Source organism: Amblyomma americanum, chromosome 5 (genome assembly GCF_052857255.1).
Source record: "Amblyomma americanum isolate KBUSLIRL-KWMA chromosome 5, ASM5285725v1, whole genome shotgun sequence".
NCBI classification, from domain to species: domain Eukaryota; kingdom Metazoa; phylum Arthropoda; class Arachnida; order Ixodida; family Ixodidae; genus Amblyomma; species Amblyomma americanum.
This window is the reverse complement of record NC_135501.1, coordinates 176,306,863-176,324,740: the sequence shown is the minus strand read 5'-3', so window position 1 is coordinate 176,324,740 and position 17,878 is coordinate 176,306,863. Positions and strand designations below refer to the sequence as shown.

Here is a 17,878-nt window from a genome sequence, read left to right as displayed (position 1 = left end):
CGTTATTGGTGCTGCAAGCTTCGCATGCATCTACAGAGCGTTTTGCCGGAGGGAAAGCTAGGACTAAATTGTGCCCCGCACAGGACTATACGAGACGACAGGAGACGAGGCGAATCGAATGACTGGTTCATTAATAAAAGGAGGTTCAACGACCATTAAAAGAGGGATAAAGGAATCCTGTTGTGGAGCATCCTGCTCGCTCCGGGTACTGTACGTGCCACTCACTCTGCCAAACCGGCGGCAGGAATGGTGTTATTGGCCCAATGTGTGCGATGTATGCCGTGCTACCGACGAATGCATTGTCCTATACGACAAACGTGTTGTTGTTGGCTTATACCGTTTGTATACTATTGATAGATGCAACGCAAAGCACCTTACACTTCAGTCTTTTATATGCGCCCTCTATAAGGTGCATCGATAGAACGGCAGATGGCTCTGCCCCCAAAGGATCATCGATGCACAAAGAAAAAAAATGATGAAAAGATTGCAGCTGCTTAAACTCGGCCATGTCACCATTGTGCGATAGACAGCACGCGTCATCCTCCGCCGCATCCGTGCGTTTGAACAAGTTTTTCGTTGTTTTATTAAAGTTTCATCCACAACAGCGTGGACGATAAGCAATGCACCGCTACTGCTCAAGCAGCTGCGCTAAGCCAGAGGTTTGCACACGTGTAGTGATAAAAGAAGAGACTTCGTAACTAAATCTCAACTGCCGCAAAGCACCATCGTCGCTAACCCCTTCTGGCGGGCTTAGAGGGCGCAGCGAACTGATCGAGCGACCGCCGCACGTGATTGGCCAGGCCGTTCGGCTCTCCGCAGCTACCCCTGGTGTCGTCGGCGTGCATAGCGAAGACCACGACGCCAGCGAAATGGCGCGTGGCCCCGAATAAGCGCGAAGAGTTGGGCCCAAAGCCGGCCTGCCAGAAGCGGTCCTTGTGCACCACCTGGCAGTCGCCGTGGCGCGAGTAGTGACGGTTGTAGCCCATCTTGGCAGCCATCTCGCACATCTGCCAGTAGTTCGAGCCGGTCGTCATCTTGACCGCGGGGTCCCCTTCCTGCGCACATGCCGTACCGGGGCGTACGTTAGACCCCACATGTACGATATACGCTGTTGTTGCCCTGCGTTTGCTCCGTGTTGTATCGGTCGGTCCGCCGGTGTTTAGCAATCAGTTCGGAAGATTCTGCATAGGACAGTGAAAGTGTAGCGTTGCAGCGACGGTGGTCTCTGCATCGTGAAGCTCAACCGGCATACATAGTCCGCGTAGTGGGCCGGGAACGCGATCGAACCACAAGCGGAACGCCAAGTACACTTGAGAGCTTAAAGACGCCTAAAGAGGACTGCGAGACGCTCAATTACCAGGCAGTCACTTTGGCAATGCTAAAACGGGCCTGCCACTCCAGACTTCTCGGCGGCTAATGCCTATCACCGTTCGCTGATTATTGGCTTAAGCTGGGCGGCTTAGCACTAATATTTCTTTTCGCCAAGAAGCTTCTAAGCTCCCCTATTTTAAAACACATAGACCCGACTTTTTCGGGGTACTGCACGTTTTGTGACACGTGGGCAGACGCACATCATGTTGTAGGGGCGTGCCAAAAAATCTGGGATTAAAGAGCAAAAGCCAACCAACCAGAGAGGGCTGGGAGGCAACCCTGTCCGACTGCTTGGGCCTGGAGTCCCAGAGGGCTCTGGTCCAAAGAACATGGGCAGCGGCTACCTCCAACGGTGTCCCGGAATAGGGACTACCACCCAGGAAAGGGAGCTGTGAAACCCCCCACTCTGCCCTAAAACTACCCCAGTGCATGCAATAAAGTTTTAACTACCACCCTCAAGAAGTTCCAGCAATATCTTGTGTTAGAGGGCTGTTTGCGATAATGCAGTATACAAGCTTTCCCGACTATTCATTCTAAATAATAATGCAAGGTTCCCCCTGGTACAAGAAAAGGAGGACGTATGCAAGCATGTATAAGGAGAGAGAGACCCACGTGGAAAGAGCCCGAGCTGTTGAGGAAGTAGCTGGCCGCCTCGAAGGTGACGCTGAAAAGCAGCCGGGGCGCCATCGACTGCTCGAAGAAGGGCACCGTCTCCCGGAGGTCGACCAGCAGCCGTGAAAGGCTCGGCGCCTGCGTCGTGCCACCCAGGGCGAACGGCATCGGACAGGCTGCCGCTCCCTCCGGGGCAGGTGGCAAGTCGTGAGTGCGTAGAATCACGATGTCCTGCACCAGCGACAGCACGCTGCTCCCCCCAGAGGCCACGCCGGGAATCACTGTGGACGAATCTGACCGCGTGGAGCAGGGTCTATTCTCGTCCTGCAGTATTGGTGTACTCTACTACCCAGTGCTTGTATTTTGGAAATTTTATTTTAAGGCTAATTCATTCACTAGTGCCAATACGAGAAATGCCGGCGGCGTGTGTGCGCTCGAAGATGGCACAGAAAACCTCGGCGATGAAACGAAAAGAAAAATAGGGCGACGTCATCAAGCTGCTTCATGACGCACGCAGCAAGCCAAGGGCCTTCTTGAATCCTACGCATGTCGTTCGTCTATGCATACTCGCCACTGGCCGAACTCCTTGTTGCGCCATTCATGTGGTGGCATTCGAACCGATATTGTGATGAGACCTCCATGATGTCCCAAGACTCAAGTATGCAGGGGCTCTAATGCATTGGTCCGGTTGCTCAATCGTCTAAGGGTCAATCTTTAAACCTTGCGTTGGGGAGCGCTACGGAATACAAGGCATAACGAAAATAAGGGTGATGGACAGACCTGCTGGGGGAGAGCGGGCCGTCGGGCTGCTCCCTGTGGAAGGAGACCACGGCCGACACGAACAGGCCCATCCGGCCCAGGTCGTCCCGCATGCGGCCCATGTGCGCGAAGAACTCGGCGTCCGTGGCCGTGGACGTGCGGTGAGACCGGTAGAAGAAGAGCAGCCCGTCCAGCTGCTTCGAGTGCAGCCACGTGCCGGCCAGAGCGCTGAGTTCATTCGCGGTGGAGCCGCGCACCTGCGTCAGATCATTCGCATGGATACGACGGGATGAAAAGGGACTGCATTACATTTGATACCTCAGCATGGCTATGGTACGTTGACACCAGAGCACTCATTTGTCAGCGCCCAACGAAATCCACCGCCGCACTTCACATTGAGGCGAAAATTTCGGTGGCAAGAGCAATAGGTTTCGTAATGTATTTCTACTGGCGGGAAAGCTGGTCTCTCATCGATAGTGAATTGGCATGCTAGGAAACCACTGCGCGAGCCATCTATTTTGCCGGCATCTTATAGGACGCTTACGTGCAGGCCACCGTCGCTAGCTTGAACAGGCACAAGTCCTGACCAAGGACAGCTACTCTCCTCACCCCACAAATGCTTAGCGAATTCAGGTAGTATGAAACAGCTCACTTGAATGCACCTATGTATCGTGTGCAGATTCTGGGTGCTTGGTTGTGTTCTGGGTAGATATACAGAACACATTCTATTCCCATGTTACGCTGCCAATTATTCTCCCTGTTTTCCACATCCAGTCCTCCGTATGGGTGCTTCCTTCATAAGTACTCGGTGAACTTTCAACAGACGCCGTCTCAGCAAGCACACCTATTCACTCGGCCCTATTGTTCTGGTTTCAAGTAAAGTTGACCTCATCGTCCATTGGCTGTCATAGAAACGCGTGGAAATGGTTAATATATACCACGCAATGTCCTGCTTCACAAAGAGCAAAACACATATCCATCGCTGCAGTAGACGAGAAAGACGTGTACCTGGTTGCAGAAGACCGCCGTGGTCTGGACGCCGTCTCCCAAGAGCGCGTACAGCGGCAGGTTGAGACGACGGCGCCGCAGGGATGCGAAGGCGTCCACCCCGTCGGGGCCTTCGTCCTCTGCTTTCCGGTAGCGCACCCCGCGCGCCGTCAGGTGGACGCAGCAGTAGAGCACCACGGTGCACAGCGGCACCGGCACGTCGCGCAGCGAGTAGCCACCGCGGCCAGGCTCGAATACGCACCAGAGCTGCCGGCCGGATGAAGCGCCGCCGGTCGCCGGTGGGCCATCACCCATGTCGAAGTCGCCCATGCCGTCAGAGTAGTCGTCCGCGACCTGACGCCTCCGCTGCGTGCCACAAAAACCATAGTTCAGTTAAAGCCACAACTCTGCAGAAGTCTGTCTCAAACGACGTCGCAGTCGTGTGTTGTTGGAACCTTGTAGTAAAGCAGGTGAGCAGACTCTGGTGACAAAAAGCGGCTACTGTCCCATATATGAGCGAAAATTCGTGGCCCGTCCAATAGAGAGCGCCGCCTAATCAGTGGTAAGATGACTCTAATAAGTAGTCTTGTTAGAACGCTGTCCGAATTACGGAACTCGCTCTAAAGTTGTAGAGCGTTACGTCAAAATGACGACAGCATGACGACAAGGCTAGACGTCAACGCGTGACGGAACGCGGAATCAACCAATGGCTAGTAGGGTGCCGCCCCGGAAGCGCTTATTTGAACGACAAGAGGCCAATTTGCACGGCAAGGGGCCGTATGCTAACTTTTTTATAAGAATACGCAGTGAATAAAATAAACATTGTTTTATTCTTTCATAAAAGTGTATTTCACTCTCACTGCCATGAAGTAAAACAAGAAGGACATTCACTTTTGCAAATAACTGCTTTCGTGGGTAAGTTTTGTTGCCATGAGGGCGCGCTGGCAGATGTAAACACTGAACATGGCGGCCTTCTAAAAAACAGCTGATCCCACGGCTAGTTCCTGCTTTTTTAGGCGTCGTCTGAAATCAAGGTTCTATTTGGTTGTCCAAAGTGAGCGGATAACAATTATCGAAGCCAGTGAAGGTCACGGGCCTCCAGAAAGGAACCTGCACGAAACGTCGGGCCCGAAAATCGACGAAGACAACTTGAGGTAAGCCTGTGTTATTGGTTTAAAGATGCCACATGCCAAGCATATGATTTGGGTTCTGTTTCTTTCACTTTAGCAAATACAAGACGTCCACGAAGCACGGCTTGTTGGATAAAATCAACTTTTTTGGCTTCATAAACGTCTGGCACAAATGATTCAGTTGGGAAGGAGCAAGAACCAAGCAAGACGGTTGGGCGCACGCTAACAACCTTGCTCGTTTTCGGTCGTTCTTGGCTGTGCTATAAGTTGCTGCAGCGCAGCACACGCATATGTTCCTGTAAAAACATATTAGCCCGAACTCAGAGCAAAGGTTTTTCCCTGTTATTCCCTGCTTTCGAAAAGCGGAACAGAAACTATTCCCTGTTTGTTTTCCCCGCTGTGTTCGCTGCTGCAATTCTCTAAGCGGTAATTATAGTCTCGAAATGGCGCCAACACGAAGAATGCCGAGCGAGCAAGAGCTAATCGTAATAGAGTCTATGAAGAGCCATCCGCTCTTGGCTCGGGCTTCTGCCGACCTAACAAACTCATACACAGCTGTTGAAAAGCGCGAGCTGTGGATCCAGCTTGCGTCGATTCTCAACAACAAGGGGTCGGCCGTTTAAAAACATGATGTCTTTGCCTTGCGCCTTGCTAGCACTGTTTATTCCATCTGTGGTGTATTTTAGTCTCGGAGGAGGTGCAGGAATGCATAGACAAGTGGTTGAGCATTATTGATTGCTTCTCTTTTGCTAGTGCTCTTTTAGTTTCATGGTTTGCCAGTACCAATCAGCCGCACCTTTTACCCTGTTACAGCAGAGGAGATGAACGGGGAGCCTCAGCAAGTTGTCGACAAGACACACGGAGCCCCACAGACCGTGAGTTGGCTTTCCATTATTCAAGCTCCATACTACCCTTTCTGGCAGCTGATTGAAAGTAATAGCACTATACTCTCTGGCAGCATTTGCAGCAGTAGCCAAAATACTGCAGAGATTCTACAGTACACACAAAACTATCTCTCTCTGGCTTTGCCACGCAGTGCAGAATGTTTATTTCTCTTGCAGTGAGGCTGTGACATCTCCTAGCAGTCTAGCAAATGTGCACATGAAATATGCTACTACAATGCTGCCCAAGATTGCTGTCCTGTATATTTATGTCAAGTCCTCTAACACATTGTACCAAATGTTTTGCGTATTCCACCACGTGATGAGCACATTTTCTTTCCCGACAGCTACACCGGTGCCCTCGCCGCAGCCCTCACAGCAGCACACACCAGAGCCCCCACTGCAGCCCTCAACACGTGCCACGCCTAGCCTTCTTGGGAAGCGACGGCGAGACGATGGGGCCAATAAGGTGCTGCGCCAGATGCTGTATGAATCGCATCGTTTGGATTCCCTTACTGACGCCCGGAACCGCCAGGACGCTGCTTTTCAGCAAAGCATGCTGGAGGTGTGTACTCGCTGCGCACACTGCACTTTGAAGAGTCGAAGCCGTCACCTGAAGCATAAATATCAGTGCTCTCTTTTGAGCACCTCTACTTCTGTTTCGACGCCTCTTGTGGGAGGTGGTTGGGACAGCTGAGTTTATGAAACTGACACGAGTCTTCTACAGCCATACTTTGTCCAAAATATCTCAGCACCTGAAATTTTACATAAAGCTTAAGCGAGATCTCAAAATTGGTTGTCAGTAATAATTTGTAATTGGAAGTATTTTTACATGCAGGCCATATGGGAGGTGACAGATGCTGTGCAGGCGTCAAATGGTCAGCAAGAGCTGCTCATCCAGAATGTGAACCTACTGACGCTAATCTTACAAAAGCAGCTTGAGCCACCTGCACCACATTGAATTGTTCATATTTATGTCATTATTTGCTTGTTTTTATTTTTATGAAAGAATCTCTTCATATGTTTATATTTATTCAAGAACATTATTTACTTCTCTGCCAGGTGCAGACTCATTGAACTATTTTTAGTTTGCTTGTTAAAATTTGTTTTATGTGTTTGTTTATTTACATTGTCTGCTTCTCTGTCAGGTTTCTGTTTTTGTATTTATTCAAGATCATCTCTGTCCTGTGCCATAGCATCATTTTTTTATTTCTTGTAAGCTCTGCTGGCCCGGATGCTTCACACTGTTTATTTTCTTCCAGTTATGTAATTTAAGCTCTGCCAGGTGTGAAAGCCTCCTATACTCTTTTATTTTCCATTCCTTTCAAATGTTTACCTGCAGCTGTGGCAGGTGCACAAGGTGCAATTTCTAGTGCTTGTTTTCTTTCATTGCAATATGTGGGGCAAAGTTGTTCTGAAGTGACTGTAGTTATGAAGGGCACCATAATATGGGGATTCTGGATAAATTTTGAACACTTCGATTTTGTGTCTGTTAAGGTTGTTTGCATGTTCCTGAGTCGTTTTTTTTTCGCATTACTTTTCCTGCTTTTCCGTAAAGTGTCCATTGTGTGCATTGTAACATGTTCTATCCTCAGTAGACCCGAGGAAAAATGAGGCTTGCCAGCATTCGTCCAAAGTCGCTTCTGAACTAGTGTTGAATGCAGGCAAAAAAAAATTTGGCGGATGCTTGAGCTCCGCCTTTAAAAGTATGATGCAACAATGTTAATGTCTCTCGTTTGTGGGTCCCTTTACAACTTCAAACGCAGCCATGTTGGCATCATCGTCTGTGATACTCGTGTGTCTTTTACACGTAACATGATTTTTTAGTCCAGTAAAATCTACGAAGAGCAATGTCTTGTGTAGCACTTGCTGTGCATTCCACCAGTTATGTAATGTGTTTCAGCAAAGTGCAAACCAGGGCTACATCGGGCCTACAAGTCTGCACAACATGCCAAACCTGTGATTACTAGCATTCAAGCTGGCAGTCAAGATGAAGCTTTTTTTTTTAAGGGGCAAACAGCGTGTAAGACTTAGACGGAAAGCAAAGAAAACATAGGACGAGTGCTCATCCTGTGTTTCCTGTGCTTTCCGGCTATGTCTTTCGCACTGTTCGCCTTAAAAATGTACAGCCAACTCGCCCGTTTGGCCAGAGTGTAAGATACAACTGTTATTGTGCAATCTCTGCGCAGCACTCGACAAGGCATATGCAAATCACTGTTGATGCTGCATGCTTTTGTTTCCCTGCTGTGTGTTACAGTTGGCAAACTAGTATGAACAGCTGTGGCGAAAAAAATTATTGGGACCAATGAATAAACGTGGTGCAAAAACAAACGCTTTACTGGTTCCTAGCAGTCTCCACACCACACTTTTCCCTCGTGCACATTCATCAAACACATAGTTACAGCAAGCAACTGTTTGCCTAAGTGGGCAGGTCGACGTAAGCAACGGCGAAAGACGGTGTACAAGGATGCATTTCACTTGTTGGACGAGCTGTTTCGGCGTGTATTTCGACTTGAGAAGGAGAAAGTGCAGTAGCTGTGCGGCAAGCTTGCTGATGCACTGAAAGGCGTACTGGTGACCACTGCCGGTGGAGCAGCAGTTGGTGTGTGCACTTCATATCTTGACACTGGAGGCTTTCAAGCACACGTAAGAAAAAGTAATTTACAAATGCTGGAATGTGGCTACCAGTGGCCAAGGGCATCATATCACACAGGGGCTCGCGCACTAACAGAGGGCAATGGCACTGCCCGTAGCAAGAGTGGCTACGACAACTCGCCACGCCAGCACGGCGAGTCATTGCAGCCACAGCTGCCAGATGGTCTAGGGCTTACTGCCGGTGGTGCTGCTGTTGCTGCTGCTGCTGCCGCTGCTGCTGTCGCCGCACCATCTGCAGGTGTGCTTGCCTCTGCGGACGGGTTGTGCCAAAGAGGCCAATTATACGGTCTCGCATGGCTCTACCACGCAGGTAGGTCATGCGGGATCGTGTCCCCGCCAAGTACCCGGCAAGCAGAGGTGGTCCATTGTTGTCAGGGTCATCAGTAGTGTCGTCTTCGTCTGCAGCCAGGGCTTCTTCAAGACAGATGTTGTGCAACGCAGCACACGCTGCAATGATGACCACCGCCCGCTCCGGCTCGTAGTGGAGTGTCCGGTACCTTTGAAGGCACCGGAAGCGGCTTTTGAGAACACCAATGCAGCGTTCCACAACACATCGCATTGAGGCGTGTGCTGCGTTGTACTGCCCTTCTGCAGTGTTTGCACCAGGATGCCCTGACATTGGTGTGAGCAGCCACGGCTCCAGTGGATATCCACTGTCTCCTGCACGACCAAAATTTGCAGTGAAGTGTGTTGTTGCCTATGTAATAAATGATTCATATCAAGCAGCTCAAACCCAGTATGCTGAACCAGAATTCATAGGCATGCAGAATATTCATGACTAAGGGGTACCTCTGTAAGCACAGCCTTCTAGGTTAATGATGTACTGTGATATCTTACACGACAATAACGATGTGCACACCTCTTCTGCCTTGATGTTTTACGCTTGAAATACGATTCACTTTATAACAATGTTTCTTGTGCCTCTGCACCAGCAGTAACAGTAAATACACAAAAATAAATACGATACATCATATTGTTGCATGTCATCCATGTTATAACCCGCCTCTTTTAGGTATGAGCCACTGCTGTAGCTTAATACGTGCTGTCGAAGTGCTGCTTACACAGAAGAAACTCTCCATCCTCCAGCAGCCCGTGCTCCACCTTCCGACGCAGCCGTGAGTAGCGCCAAGAAAAGGCATCGTGACAAGACCCCGGGCAGCGAGGGTCGACCGCAAGGATCTTCATGTCTGCGTCGCAGATCTGCGAGAAACACAGGCAGACAATCTTGGACGTGAACTTCCACTGTCGAGGTCGCGGCTTTCGAACCCATGCGGTCAGAAAGCCAGTCTACTCACGATCATGGTGTTCATCGCATAGTATCCTTTGCGGCTCCAGAATGCTGCCCGGTTTGCTGGGTCTCCCCTCGGCGCTTTTATGGCAATCAGCGGGCCGTCGACGCAGCCGACGACGCCTGGGATGGTGCCGCGGGGAAGGAAGGTCGCCTTCGCTGCCGCTTTTTCCTCGGGGTGCGCCGGGAAACGCACCCATCCCTTCTGTGCGCCGACTTTGCAGATGGCCTCAGCCACACGCCGCACGCACTTGCTTACCGTCGGTTGTGCGAGGCCGACGGTCTGCTCGTTGCCGACGCACACTTGAAAGCCCCCGGAGGCAAAAAAAACGGAGAGCGCACAGCACCTGCCGCCGCACCGACAAAACGCTCGTCCGTACGCCTCGCAGTTCGTCTGCAAGTTCGCCGCACAACCACTCCACTTTCTCCTTATCGAGTCGAAATAACCGACGGAACAGCTCGTCCTCGTACACCGTCCATCGTCGTTGCTGGCGCCGACGTTGCCGCCTCCGCCACCAATAAACAGCAGACGACGCCGCCGCCATTTTCCCTCTAAAACTCTGTAGACCGACTCTTCGCGGTCGCAAAAAACAGTCTAAAACCGCGGGCATAATTAGGTGTTCAACGTCATGCGTTTTTTCTTGTCCGTGACGCCATTGCAGCTTCCCGTGACGCAACTTTTCAAAATGGCGCCGGCGACCAATAGGAGCGGGCATTTTAGAGCGCTCTCAATTGTAGAGCGGTCGGAGCGAGTTCCGTAATCCGGGCCCTGGTAGTAATCGGCAATGTCCCACCCACGACGGAATATAGGGAACGTTTCTAGAGACCATACCTCGTCTGGGATACCGGCGTTTCATTTTGTACCGTTCTTGACAGGTGGCACGTCAGCTTAATCGCGACTGCATGCGCGGTGGTGTTGAAGATAAAGCAAGCTTATGCACGTCGGTGAAAGACGTGGAGCGGAGGGCAACAGCATAGACAATACTGAGAGCGTGAGAAGGCAATGCGAAGAGGAAGTTACTGGCGTAGGTCAGAAAGTAGTCATGTGATGCAGTGAAGCACAGTATGCTCGGTTACTGAAGCCAACGGCTAAGAATGTTTGATACAATGGCCACTGAGGGACACAAGCATAGAATGCGCCGTTGCGTGTTGCTCGTTCGCAGTGCTAGACTGAGGACAAACTTGAACGGCACTGAGAGTGGAGTTTTCTTCTTTGAAAGGAACTCTTATTTTAGCAGCAAACGGTGATATGTGAATTGGCGGCAAAAGTGTTATGTGAGCGCATTTTAACTGCAACAAGCAATGCCTGCACCAGCAACTAAGCTCCCGCTTAAAAACCGGAATCAGCTTTCCTTACCCTCCACAAGCCGAATGAAATTTTCAGTCTTTGAAACTGCTTGACGGCAATAGCATAAGTAGCGAAATAAATTGGTCACATGTCAGATAAAATGGACCGTGAATTTCATTCTTTTCCTTTCCTTTGTTGTTTAGCACTGCACAGGCAAATTAATCGACCAGTTAGCCAATTGAAGTGTATCGGTTGATAAGAGTTCGAAAAACATCTAATCGAAGCTCAGCTCTTGTTTGGACACTGTCGAGCATCATCAGACTGGCACATCGGAGTTTATTTCTTTCTAGTACTCACATCAGAGAGGCTCTTGAAAGAAATAGCCTCCTCCGAGGTCACTTTGGTCGGACGAAATAACACAAGTACCAGCGCCACCTGCGCAAAAAAAAAAAAGAGATCGAAACCGAATTCCCCTCACACGGATGTGTCGGCGCAACACATGTGAATCGCAATGATCTATCTCAATGACACTGAACTAACACCCCGGCTTGCTTCTTGGATTGGAGGCACTAGAAAATACCTCATTTTCAGGTTATTAAGCTATGTGCATAGGGTAGGACCTATGGGTGCCTCTTGGATGTCTTGGATGAGACAGTTCTATTTCTTCGAGGCATTTATTGGAATTTCTTCTCTGAAGAAATGTAAGTGTATGTAGCCTACCAGATTTTTGAGACCCTGAGCAAGTAACATTTAAAAATCACATTTCACGTAATTCTCGGTGCATTTGCACCAACAATGCTTCACGTCATGAACTAAACTGTCTAGTTTATTCTGTCTTGAAGTCTACCGGCCGCTCTTGCTCGAAAAAACTGTGTACTATCCAATATCTCACCATGAACTGCTGCGCACATATGCCACAAAAATATTACCGTCATGAACTTCCTAATTTTAATGTCAACTAAGTAACTTGCTGAGGGAACTACAGGTGATGCGTCCAGATGGCCTGGGTGTACAATACGGCGGCATGTCGGAGAAAAGGAAATTCTCAGGCTTGTCGCGCTAGGGCTGTGGAGTGACACCGGTAGCTGTACTACCCTTAAGCCCAATTTCCAGGGTGATCTGAATCGCGTGATTCCAGATGTGCTATCGAATGGGCTTCGTCTTGTGTCTCTTATGGCTTCGATGCACGTTGATAATATCCACAGGGTTCCAGGAACGGCACTTTACTCTCTTCGCGCCAGGAGGTGACATAATTGTTCGATATCTAGAAGCCATAAACATGAGCGTCTGCCTGTACTGTCGAGCTGTGAATGTTAAAGGCCCCGTTGTTCAGAAAATGGTGCTGATAAAAATGTTGATGCATATGAATTTTTATGGCCCAAGGGCATCTATGGCCATATATAGCGCTATGGCACAAGGTACTTTCAACTACTCAAGGTTGGGTCAAAGACCCATTTTCCAAGAATTTCACTCCAGATAATCCGATCACCAGGCCAGGAGAAAGCTTGTCGTTGTCCAGAAATTTCGGTGTTGGCGTTGTCAGCATCGACGTTGTGAGCGAAAAATCACGAGCATATGACTCTGGCAGGTGTCTTCCAGAGAACAACCTAGGAGGCAGGTGGGCCACGTGGGTCACTTGACGCTGCAGCGTTATCACTACGTGGCCATCGGTTAGTGAGAAAACTGCTCACCGTGACAGGTGGCCGTGAAATGAATGATTGGTGGCTCAGGGAGAGCAACATGGGCCTCACAAGCCTAACCGGTGGCAGCACCTGCCATTGCAGGGCACTGGCGCATTGCTTAACCGCTGCATCCTTGCGCCAGGTGGTGTGTGAGAACCCCGAGAGATCTATGAATGTAGAGTACAGAATGACCTTCTGCTGATATGGGAATTAACCCACTACGCTATCGCGTCATACCGTTAAGATGGAACTTAAGTGTCCCCTCCAATTTTTGCTAGGCTATGTTGCAGCCGCGTTCCACGTATAGAGAGCATTTCAATCATGATTTAGGTTCTTACGCCTTATATAGTAAAGGAGTTTCAGGGTAATTGACAGCTAACGAAGGCTGCTTGCTCTTTTCTCGTCGTGCACCTTGTAACTCTCGGTTCTATCATTACTTCGGATCCAAGTGGACATGTTCTGTAGCCAACCAGAAATTATGCCTGACTTTATATATGACGTTTGTTTTTGTTCGTGTTATTTGCGCTTTTGTCTTCAATATAACCTCTCCGCATGGCCTTTGACCTTTCTCTCGGCTAACAGTGCGAAGAGTTTTCTGCCACAGGTATCACTTCGATGATCTTTGGACTCTGTAGGAAGTCCCTCAACTACCGCTGTAAAGCAGTAAGTGCAACGGCTCCATCAGAGCTTGGCTCGCGTAGGCTGGCCGCGCTGACCCTTATTGCCTGTTCCCACACCAGCGCATATCTCAGTGACGGCCAACTCACCTGCAACGTCAGCGCCGCCGCAGCCATGCAGAAGGCTGTTAGGGTGCGTTTGTGGCTGCCCAGGTGGTGCACATTCGAACGTTGGGAAGGCAGGTTCTGCCGTGAAGCGTCGACCAGCGCCTGCTGGGAACATCCGCTCAATGCCTCCAGCTGCATCAGGGCACCGATGCTGTTGAAGATGCGCTCGTCTTTACAAGGGTTCGAGTAGGCTTCGCTGGACCTCAGCTGGTGACGTACAGATTCTTGCGAGTGTCACGAAACGGCTCTAGGAAGGAACGTTCACGCGCTCGTCTTCTGCTTCTTCTTTCATGCCTCTGAAATATTAGCGATATAGGTGGCGTTACTGTGCTTTTCGAGTAGGGAGCTTAATTGGAACAGGGTGCAACGTAGCTAATGTGTCTTGTACGAGACAACAATCACACTTTCTTTTTTAATGCGATAGCTCTAGGAGGTCCATAAAGAGAAAAACTGTCCGTTTGCGTCTGCCTGTAGCCTCCACCGTCTAGGTGCTGTTTAGGGAGATTCGAACCTTTCAACTATGCCCGTTCGACCGAAAAGCAGAAGGTAGATCAGGGCGGAACATAAAAAAGACATCCCCTATGCTTTGCTTTCGGTGACTGTTGGCTTCCGTAATTCATGTCATAAACGAGCACCTCTTTTCCCTTCACTTGTATGCTAACGTAACCTAAGCAAAGAAAAATGCGTGCCTCAGGTCTCACCGAGATTTGAACTCGAATCGCTGGATTCAGAGTCCAGTGTGCTAACCATTCCACCATGCAACCTGATAGGAACTCTTCCAATGCCGGGAATTGAGCCCGGGCCTCCTAGGTGAGAGTCGGCTATCCTAGCCACTAGACCACGCCGGAACTAACGGTACGGTCACATCGGGAGCAAAGTGGACCGCAATTCAGGGCGTTATATCCACGGAACCCTACTTGAAAGCCAACGATCGTGTGTCTTGACCCGAGGGATACCAGTGACCTGCATTAATAAGGTCACAACTTCTCAAAGCAAAGTATTTTGCCCACAGAAATTTTTGCCCAAACAGTTCTCTTTCTGTCTACAAGGTGGCGCAATATTCCAACAAATTTTGATTTGGAAGAGCCCGCAAAATTCAACCACTGCAAAACAATGTTTTGTGTTCACTTCTGGATAGGTCACTGACTCCAAAGGAGTGCAAGGCCTGGAGGAGGCTTCAGGTCAAGAGATTCTTCCCGTACTCTATACTACACGATGAAGACACTGGGGAGCCTGAGCTCTGCAGTAGCTGCCACAGAATGACTTTGCTAAATCACTTAATTTTGGAGTTTCAGGATTCTCCTGGGGCTAAATCACAAAGTATCTCAGACCTTGCCACCTGGGAAGAGCTGATCCTGAGCCACGACCCGGATCAGTAAAGACTCATCATCAGTCAGGTGGAGACAGCTCACTACAACACTCTCTCCGCGGTCTCCGGTGCTGAGAGCCGGCTGGTAGGTACCACCACCTAAATGCTGCTCCCCGACCGTGAGGCCCATGATGACGAAAATAACGTTCATTTATGGGGCGTCCTCGTTAGCGTCAGTGTCGGCTGTGGCAACATTGATCGTTAGCGCAAAATCCACGAAAAAATCCCAGAGAAGCAACCTAGGGGGCGGGTTCACTCAGCTGCGCAGCAAGTCGTGCCTTTGATGGTGGTGGTATAGCCTTAACTTCCAGCAATAGAGACTTTTAGTATAGCGTACGCAGACATACGCAAAGACATAGCGTACGCTATGAAATAGCGTGCTTCGTACTGCGCATGCGCTAAACGCTATTCCAAACCGAGGTTTAGCGTACGTGCGCGTTACGTACGCTATTTCTCGAATTTAGCGTGCGTGCTCTTGCGTACGCTGGGAAAAATAGCGTTTTCAAGATGGCGGCGCCCACGTCCCCCGCTTCGGAGAGAATTCGTCAATGTTATTGGGTTTTTAGGCATATTCATTGCTTTAAATGGCACACGTGATATTTGCTTTGCCTCGCCTCGCCAACAGCATAAAGAAAGAGGGATAAACTTGCCCAATTTACGATTCTGTGTAACGATTCCGCAGCTCTTTACCCTAACAAGACAGAACCGACTGTGGATTGCCTTGATTTGGATTCTTAAGGAAATGTTTGGAAACCATTTGGCCACGCAACCGGCTATCTGCGTGATGCGACTTGGATAACCTTGGTCATGCCTTGGCTAAATAGAAAAATCTTTGTCGCAACATATTTCCGCAATTTAACACCAGATGGCGCCACTGCAACCTACGCTATCGTTGCGTTTAGGTTGGCATACGATAAACTAAAAGTGGTCGTGCGACCTCCTCTGTTACCTCCCGCTAAATGCTTGCGTATAGCGTACGCAAGTGCTCATACGCTATACTAAATGTCTCTAATAATACTGACCGTACATAGAAAAATTGTCAAAGAGCCACCAACCTATGGTGAGTACACCAGCGAAAAAACTAGCAGAGGTTTAGCGATTGTTAGACCTAGTGGCACTAGCGAGAGCTCTGTTAAGCATAGTTACATATGGTTTGGCGCCGGACTCGGTACAGAGCGCGCCTCATCCATGGCGAGACAGCGATCGAGCACAAGCGAGGCAGCTGTTATACCCCGCCAGAAACGTGGTACAGCAGCGGCGAGGCTCCGAACGACAACAACAACGGTGCCTCTCCACAGCGAGCCATACGGAGCTTTCGCTCCAAAAGGAGAGAGACTGAAATTTCTATTGCATACAGCAGGGAGTACTCACAGAAGTATTCATCTACTGTTAACTTCCTCCATAAGTAAAAGGTTGTTGAAGTTTGTATGTTTATGGTTTATGGCAGTTTAACGGAGTGTAGACACCTAGCTTTTCGGTGCGTGAGTTCTTGTTTGGAATGATACGTAAGGCATTATTATACATGATTACCACCTGGTATTCTCCTACGGCCGCTAAATAATTTAAAATCGCATTTCTTTCTCGGGCTGTTTCGGTTTCGGTTTCAACAGCCGAAAGAGGACTGTGACGTCGACGTGTGTGTACAGGTCCCGCGAGACATGAAAAAACTGCAATATAATCACTGCTTTCGCACTCGTTGTAATTCCGGCTATTGAGGAATTCTGGCTCCATCACTGCAGTAAATTAAAACGATGAATCTTCTATTATATAGATGTTTTTCCATGCCTCACGTGACACAAAACACTCTTTGACGTCACAGCCATCGTTCACCTCTTGAAACTGAAACCGAAACAGCACGACTGAAAAAAATTCGATTATAAATTATTTCGTGGTCGTAGGCGTATACCAAAAGGTGATTCTTGCGTAGTAGTGTTTTCCGCATCATTGTAGAAAAGAAAACATGGTCCCAAAATTACGTTTCTATGCAGATGTCCAAAGCGACTCTGGCTATGAGGTACGCCGTAGTGAAGGGCTCCGGAAATTTCGGCCACCAGGGGTTCTTTAACGTGCACTGACCCAGCGTAGTACACGGGCCTCTAGCATTTCGACTCTCTGTTAGAAATGCAACCGCCGCGGCCCGGATCGAACCCGCGTCTTTTGGGCCAGCAGCTTAGCGCCATAACCACTGAGCTGACGCGGCGGGCAAAATTTGTTCTGACAGTGAACAGTTCGGTGCTGAGCAACACGGACTTTCGAGAATGCTAGTGGGGCAGTGATCTTGATGCCTGGATTAAATTCTGTGAGCTTGTGCAGGATGAAGGCAGCAAGATTAAGCATACGATTCATTGACTTAACTCAGCAGGGGTTGCCTTAAAGAGAGCTGGACTGAACTAGACCATATAGCGTGTTTCAGTTCAGTGCTGCTAACCCCAACATTTTTTTGTGTGTGAGGAGTAAGAGATGTTTAAAATTTGGAATGCAATAAAGTCTCTTTTGCGGCCAAAATTTTATTTGAGGGAAATGAAGAATTAGTTTCTACAAATTATCGGCGAATTATTCACTTTCAGATGCACAGGAAATGTTGTAGAGCTCGAAATATGTACGCAAATATAAAAAAGGTCGAGGAACAGGGCCAATTTGCGGCTATTTGCAGGGTTGCTTACGATTCCACAATTTTTCATGGGTTCTTTTCCATTTGCATCTATTAATACTGGCTACGTTGACCAGCTCCTCAGCATTGTTGACGAATTCATGGAGTATGGTAGCTGTGGCAGTGCGCAGAAAAGCACGCTGCCACCAGCTACACCATCCCTCTCAAGCTGCTTTGAACCAGTCAACAAAGCAGAACTTGTACAAGCCCACGTGTCATGGTTTGTATCACATCTAGATGGCTCTAGTGGCAAGGCCAGCCCAAGTCACCACAATCAGCAATGATGGTGTGCTTTTCTGTGTGGTGGAGCAAACTTAATGCGGACTGTGTGAGCATTAGTCACTGCACACGTGTCTTGGTGGCTGTATATATTCGTGTGATTTCGGGGCAGTTACCCTGCGGGTTTGTGGTTGAATGTAGT

At 49.2% G+C, this 17,878-nt stretch overlaps 3 protein-coding genes and 1 long non-coding RNA gene across 5 annotated transcripts; 1 reads left to right on the top strand and 3 right to left on the bottom strand.

Annotated features, from left to right (window-relative positions):
- Positions 1–672: 672 nt before the first annotated feature.
- Positions 673–2,198, bottom strand: LOC144135332 (uncharacterized). The gene is made up of 2 exons (XM_077668030.1): positions 1,984–2,198; positions 673–1,055 (listed from the first exon to the last, which is right to left on the bottom strand). Exons 1-2 carry the CDS (start codon positions 2,149–2,151, stop codon positions 732–734), a joined length of 492 nt encoding a protein of 163 aa, XP_077524156.1. The 5' UTR covers positions 2,152–2,198; the 3' UTR covers positions 673–731.
- A 492-nt stretch (positions 2,199–2,690) lies between these two features.
- LOC144134386 (uncharacterized) lies at positions 2,691–4,059 on the bottom strand. Its single transcript, XM_077667307.1, has 2 exons — positions 3,751–4,059; positions 2,691–2,999 (listed from the first exon to the last, which is right to left on the bottom strand). Exons 1-2 carry the CDS (start codon positions 4,057–4,059, stop codon positions 2,691–2,693), a joined length of 618 nt encoding a protein of 205 aa, XP_077523433.1.
- Positions 4,060–4,339: 280 nt separating this feature from the next.
- On the top strand, positions 4,340–6,927 carry LOC144133076 (uncharacterized). 2 transcript variants are annotated; one of them, XR_013314975.1, is made up of 4 exons: positions 4,340–4,883; positions 5,673–5,734; positions 6,088–6,305; positions 6,579–6,927. It is a non-coding gene; the product is annotated as an uncharacterized LOC144133076 (long non-coding RNA). The 2 variants fall into 2 exon arrangements; XR_013314974.1 differs by having other exon boundaries at positions 4,341–4,883; positions 6,088–6,927.
- Positions 6,928–8,052: 1,125 nt separating this feature from the next.
- LOC144133075 (uncharacterized) lies at positions 8,053–10,447 on the bottom strand. The gene is made up of 3 exons (XM_077665908.1): positions 9,691–10,447; positions 9,457–9,595; positions 8,053–9,055 (listed from the first exon to the last, which is right to left on the bottom strand). The coding sequence occupies exon 3, from the start codon at positions 9,012–9,014 to the stop codon at positions 8,568–8,570; it is 447 nt and encodes a 148-aa protein (XP_077522034.1). The 5' UTR covers positions 9,015–9,055; positions 9,457–9,595; positions 9,691–10,447; the 3' UTR covers positions 8,053–8,567.
- Positions 10,448–17,878: the final 7,431 nt, after the last annotated feature.